This window comes from Microtus ochrogaster, chromosome 22 (assembly GCF_000317375.1).
Source record: "Microtus ochrogaster isolate Prairie Vole_2 chromosome 22, MicOch1.0, whole genome shotgun sequence".
NCBI classification, from domain to species: Eukaryota; Metazoa; Chordata; class Mammalia; order Rodentia; family Cricetidae; genus Microtus; species Microtus ochrogaster.
This window is the reverse complement of record NC_022023.1, coordinates 26,347,989-26,354,869: the sequence shown is the minus strand read 5'-3', so window position 1 is coordinate 26,354,869 and position 6,881 is coordinate 26,347,989. Positions and strand designations below refer to the sequence as shown.

General features: G+C 46.7%; 1 protein-coding gene across 1 annotated transcript in view; it reads right to left on the bottom strand.

The window, feature by feature from the left end:
* Asb7 (ankyrin repeat and SOCS box containing 7) overlaps positions 1 to 6,881 on the bottom strand; it is a 46,243-nt gene that overhangs the window by 12,979 nt on the left and 26,383 nt on the right. The window contains exon 5 of the mRNA XM_005357784.2: positions 2,402 to 3,007. Within this exon, the coding sequence (XP_005357841.1) occupies positions 2,402 to 3,007 (606 nt within the window). The remainder of the gene's footprint in view (positions 1 to 2,401; positions 3,008 to 6,881) is intronic.

Below are 6,881 nucleotides of genomic sequence, written 5' to 3'. Positions count from 1 at the left end.
GTAGCATACTAGGCAGGATAAAAGGCAGGCAAAGAGACAGAGCTAGAGTCAGAACGAGATTTAGATGTGATACAGATGTGGCCATTACTGTAAGCCAGAGAACCTGGAGCACTATGAGTATTCATTTAAACCTAATGGAAACACCAGAGTGCGGGAGATCTGACTACCGCCCGAAAGAGGCGGCAGCTCTGCGGAGCTGAGGGTCCCCACATGGTGCAGGTATGGACGGAGCTGGCAGAGTGAGGCGCAGGAGGAGAGCCCGACTCCACTTGCCTGGCCCTAACTTTGGCTCTACTTTGTCACCTGAACGTGGCCCTCTCCTACCCAAGGGGAAATGCTCACAACAAAGGCTCTGAGGTATGCAGCTTTCCGCAGTCTTAGCAAGCAACTGTAGAGCAGCTTCCTTTCAGGTCCGCACTTAGCTGGCTACCAGACTGTAGCATGAGCAACTGCAGGTAAAAGAGCCACCAGCTCTTCACTGAATGGGCTTTTTTGGAGACAGAATCTTGTGACTGTAGCCATTCCAACACAGCCTGGCCTGGCCTTGAACCCAAAGTTCCGTCTCAGCCCCCTGAGTGCTAAGATTAAGGGTGTGACCACCACAGCTCTTTTCAACGATTCCTTTTCCCGGCTGCAGAGGTGGCTGTTACGGCACAGAGGCCGTGTACCCAGTGATCTAGTCTATAATCCTTGCTCTAGCATTTCTAGATGGGCCATCGCATGGGACTACAATTTCTCTGTGAATAAAATTCCAGGCATGAATTGATTAAAATCTCATCTTTCAATAGCAAAGTCCCTGTTAGTCACTCCCCGAGGGTAGGGCCTCTGTGAAATTTCTGTCTTTCTCAGAAGACTTTACGTTCTGACAGCACTGCTCGTGGAGAGGACCTGGGTTTAAGTTCCCAGCTGACACTCTCCTGTCAGTCTAGCTCCAGAGGACCCAATGCTCTCCACGGTACACAGACAGAGAGGCAGGCAAAACACCATACGCGTTTAGTAAAAGTTAAAAGCATATTCCATACACTAAACAACGCTACAGTCTGTAGTTATCGATTAACTTGAGAGCTTTACATGGGAAGGAAGATGATGAGAACAAAAATCTCATCTCCGCTAAATTCTAATCAGTTCTTGGGCAGGTTCCGTTAGTAGCCAACCATACTCTAGGGTTATGCTGTACTTTGGTAATTTTACCAAGTTACACAATTGTGCCACTGTTTCAACAATCTTTCTTCAGCTTTCCCTTGTTTGTTTTTTTTTTTTTGTATAAATAAGGTTTCTTTTTTCTTTTTTGGGGGGGTGAGGGGAGCAAGCATTTCCATAGTCTGCTTTTCTCCTTAGAGAGCTGCAACCCACCTCAAAGGACCAAACACCCACGATCTTCCTGGTTCCACAATGATGTCCACATGACACCTAGACAAAGAGTTCCACTCTATCTGGTCTAGCCTAGCCACAGGAGAAAGGGCAGTTCATTGGGATTCGGAGCTGTCTGTCCTGTGACCGGGACAACTTGTCACTCGACACACCTTCGTGGACTCCAGGCTCTATGTCCTCTAGTTTACTGGCACCATCCCCTGGCTTCCAGATTTAAAAACTCAAAACTAAAATTGGCCAATCATAAATGACATAGTCAGAAGCCGGCCTTTCTTCTGTAATCAAGATGGCGTGGGAGAGGGCAGCTAGGCACTGGACAGTGCGGCTGAGAGGAAATGAATGGCGCCTACACACCTCAGCTCCTTGGCTCGCACTTTAACCTCTGGTACACGCACTTGGCCAACTCCAGGGAAGCAGGACGAAGTCTGTGCAGACTAACACTGCCCTCAGAAAGCAATGTGGACAGCCACTGCTTCTGTTAGATGATTCAGACACTTGGACGTGCAGAGAAAGCATCTCTCGAAAACTGGGCAGACATGGATGGAGGCTCTGTGGCCTGGGGACAAAGGGCCAGTTTCTTAGCGTTTTCTCAGAACAATTTCTAGGCTCCTAAGTCTCCATTACTGGGGTATTTAAACAAGCCAAAGTGGCATTCCTTTCATTGGAGCTTAGCAGTGAAGTGCAAATTATGGACCAGCTCTATAGCTAAGGAATCTAAAACCCCAAATTCTCCTTCTAATTCCTCAATCTGAATCCCATACAGTATTAGACAGGCTATTGTTTGGACCGGAGGGAACTTGTTCTAACATCAAAATTTCTTCATCCTGAAAAAAATGTCTGTCATTTCCTCAAAACTTTACTACCCACTTTTAGCAACACAGTTGGGTTTTGGACGAATGAGTATTACTTACCAAGCAGGACTTATAAGAATGATTAATGTCTAGTCATCGCGTATTACAAAAATATCTCAAGCAACTCAGAGGTGCGAGTAAGAGGAAAGGATGCAATAAGAGTAGTAATTGTTACATACTTGTGACTTCTTGTAAGAAATCCAAACATGGCCGACTACTTCCTGAAATACTTATTGAGACGGCCAGTGGGGTCTGCCCTTCATAGTTCCTTGTGTTCGTGTCCGCTCCATAGTTATACAACATCCGTGCACAGAGCACGTCATCGCGAAGGGCAGACAAATGTAAAGGAGTCTGTCCGTCTTCCAGGCGCCCCAAGTTTGTGTCTGCCCCTCTCTGAAGGAACATGCGGCAGTAAGAGTGATTGCTTTTGATCACAGCGTAGCGCAACAGGAATCCATTCTGAATGTCGATGTTGGCGTTGTGGTCCAGGAGGATTTTCACGCAGCTCGACCTCTCCCGGATGATGGCAAGCTGAAGCGGGGTTGTACCTTTATCACTGAGGGGGTCGACCTCAGCCTTGAACTCCAGAAGGAGCCGGACGAATGAGTCCCTACCATAGTGGGCAGCCACGTGGAGAGGAGTCCAGCCGTCATTGCTTTTTGCATTAATAATGTCACTCCTGTATTCAGACTCTAGCATCAGGCGTGCGATCCGGGCCCGGCCGTGCATGGCTGCGTAATGCAGTGCGGTGAAGCCTCCGATTAAGTCCTTAACCGTAGGATCAGCTAGGGTTAAACCAAAACGAAAACATCAGTGGCTGCTGACACAAAGCAACTCTATCAGCGGAGTGTGGCTCAGCCGTCAGCATCTATGTGAAGGGGCAAACACGAGCAACAACCGAGGCCTTTCCCCAGATTTAGCAGAGGCTGTGTCTCAGGCAAATACATTTTAGGAGGAACTTATCAAGCCCAAGTCAATGGGAAGAGCAACAGGTTTAAGACAAGACCCGGCCCCACGGCACCTAGCCCTCCAGCCCAGTGAAGGGAGGGTGTCTGCTTAGCGCGCATCGCAGCCTTAGCCCACTTTTCTCGTTTGCTTTCAGCTATTTGCTGTGCTTTTTTCATGCTGCTTCTTGGCTTAAAGAGAAGCATATGTGGCGGCACTGGGGCTCTGACTCCGTGTCCCGTGTTTGGCCGGACTTGGTTTAGAACTGAATAGGGTTAGCATGGGGAAGGCAAAGACTCAGGCAGTCTCTGAGACACACGCTGCATGACATGCCCCGGATGAAGCATGTTTGCATGCATAAGACAGGACTTCAAATTCAGTTACAGATGGTCCTGTGAGTTTACACGGATCAGCAAGCACTTTATGTAGGGAAAAATGGGAGAAATCTCAGTACTACATTGTTTTTAAACAATAGTTTTAAGACTCTCTCCTAAATTAACAGATTCCCTAGGAAGAAAAACTCATAAGAATTATTTGCTAAGTGGCTTATCATGCTACAGACTTGCCTCCTGCTCCGGCCTTTCCAAAGGTCCACTTTGTAGCTCACACTGCACTGCCCTTCCTGGGCAGCAGGCAGAACAGAGCCATGGGCTACCCACAGTATGGACACTGCTTCCTAGAAGCGAACACAGCAATGAGGAAGAAAAACCAGCCTGCCTAACTACTAGAATTAAAATGTTTCTTGTGCAACTCGGCTTTGGGCTTGTTTACAAAAGGAAACAATGTGAATGTTTTACACAGACACAAAATGCCCCCAAAGCTATGACAAAATACCTATGCACTACTTAATGAGATCTTATTCAGTTCCAGACTACAGCAGCTGGACTCTCTATAAGCGGCTGGGAGGCAGGAAATGATATGTTGAAATATTAATCATACTGCAGCGGGTGAAAACTGCAGTTAAAGGGTTGTTAGCAGACAAAACCTATACAAAGTAAACTATTATTTTAGCTCCTCATAACATCTGATACAAAGTGACAGCTAACAACCACAGTGTCACTTTGCTCTGTCTCCAAAAAAAATTTTTTTAGGCATCAGCAATGGCCTTAACTAAAAGAATATTCAATACCTAGGACTAGGCCACCCTCAAGCCAGGATAGAACACTAAAGCACAGCACTTTGCTGCCACCTACTGGAAGCGTCTGAACATGCACCAGACCGCTTTCATTTAGATGACTGAGCTCTCAGACCAAACTGACCTTACAGAACCGGCTGATATGTAAAATAGATGAAGTGTTAAGAGTTCTTGCTGCTCTCTGAGAGTTTAATTCCCAGCACCTATATCAGCATCTCATAAACTCCTGCTTCTTCAGCCTCAGGGGATCCAACGCCATCTTCTGGCCTCTGCAGGCACTGCATGCATGCACATAAACCAATTTCCCCACACACATAAATAAAAATAATTGAATGAAAGTGAATAAATAAGTAGAACAGATGAAATGAAGACAGGCAGAAGAGATAAATGCCCACCCTTCTTTACAGCCACCTGTGTCAGCAAAATTTGGGAACCCCTTCTCTCACCCCTCCTACCTTTCATCCACCAGGGATACCTTTGAAGGTGCCAGCACCCTTACACCCCATTCTATTCGACAAGCCAGGCTAAAACGCTGTTACCCAGAGCGGCTCCTGCATGTTTGGTTTTCACTGTGGGTCTATTCAAGGTTCACTTACACTCTAGTGCAATACTGAACGGAGGAAACACAGATGAAGATACACAGCGACCTGACTCATCTCAGCCCAAGCCATTAACTGACCACATCCTGCAAGCAAAGCACAGAGCCAAGAACCATAAGGTGAAAATGCATAAAAACTATAGCTATTGTACCCGAGAAAAAGTGACAGGATGAAATGAAGTGACAAAGCACATGAAGGTACAAATGAGAGGTACCACAAAGTCAGGATCAGTCGATGCAAGGCCAGTGAAACCCAGACCAGTGGCGAGGTCAGTGAGAAACGCGCAACACACATGTGAGATCCACTTGGCTGGATTTCCTTAACTTCCTCCAGCGCAATCTGCACAATTTCTCTTTATCAGCAAGACTTCCCGAGTGCTCTAAAATAACAGCCCCATCTGAAGGTGGTGGCGCACACCTTTAATCCCAGTAACCCAGAGGCAGAGGCAGACAGATCTCTGAGTTCGAGGCCAGACTGGTCTACAGAGCAAGTTCCAGGACAGCCAGGACTACACAGAGAAACCCTGTCTTGAAAAACCAAAATAAATAACAAATGAATAAAGAAACAACTCTGCCAAGCTTCTTCCTCCCATTACCAGATACTTGACCCCCCAGTGAGATTTTAAACACATGGTAGCATAATCTAATCTAAAGACACAGAAACACGTTTAAAAACAAAGAAACATTACTCTGCTGCGTGTGGTTTGTCAAGTGGAAGTGAAATCCATTCATCAAGTGCAGACTGACAAGCTCCAAGAACTCATACAAACAGTCATGTTAACTAAAAGCAGTTAACATCCATAACACTTTTGTCACCTCCAAGTTCCTTCCTGTCTCTTTACAGCTCATTTCCTACCGAGACTCTGGGATGCAGGTAAACCACTGGTGAACCAAGACAAAGCCTGGCTTCTCCTCGAATGTCTGCAGATCTCTGGGACCATCTAACTCGGATGATGCTTCTGAGACTCATGTACCCTCTTCTGTGTGTGCCCGCAGGACTGGCTGAGTTGAGACTGTCTGAGCGATCCTACCCGTGTGCCCGCAGGACTGGCTGAGTTGAGACTGTCTGAGCGATCCTACCACGGTCCTATTATCATTTCACTTTGTAAGCGTGGACTCTGAGGCTAGCTACTGCTTAACTTCCTAAGAAGCTGCCCTGTGGCCTGCTGCCAGCAGCTGCCCTGCCCTCTGTCCTCGCCAGTCATGTACCACAGCTGCAGACGGCCCATCTGTGTCACCACCACTTGTAACTTTGCTCATTAAAAGAGTAAGTGATGACTCCCTGTCCTGTTAATTTACTAAGTAACTTAATTAACCAAGGAACTCGAGGGCTGGCTTACTTGCACACATTCTTTGTGAGTGATCTGTCACACTGCTTACTCAGTTTTGCTGGGCTGTCCGACTGTGGAGTTGTAAAAGTCTTTGCATGTTCTGCACAGGAGCCAAATGGAGCATGCTCATTTACTTACTTAGTTTCGCAGTGCTGGAGACTGAACAAGAGCAAGCGCTCCACCACTGATCTGCACTCAGCTCTTGGTTCGTGACTTCGTCTATTATCACTTTCTTCTTTCAACCACTTACTAGACTTCTGCTCTGTGGGAGAAAACCGCCCAACACAACACAACACATTTGCTTTCGTCTGGGTATTTTGCACTTTAAACCCTTACATTTAGGTAATGATCTACCACCATTGAATATTTCTGTGTGGTATAAAGGAAGACCAAGGTTCATCATCTGCCATACAGTTGCCGACTTGTTTTGGCACTATTTTCTACAATATCTTCTTTACAGAGTGGGGTGGGGTGGGGGCCGTGATGGTTCAGCAGATAAAGGTGCTTGCCGACAGCCCAACAACCAGCATTCTATTCCAAATCTCCCTGAGGAAAAAAACAGACACCTGAAGTGCCCTTTCATCACTACATGCATGCCCTCACACACACACACACACACACACACACACACACACACACACACACACACA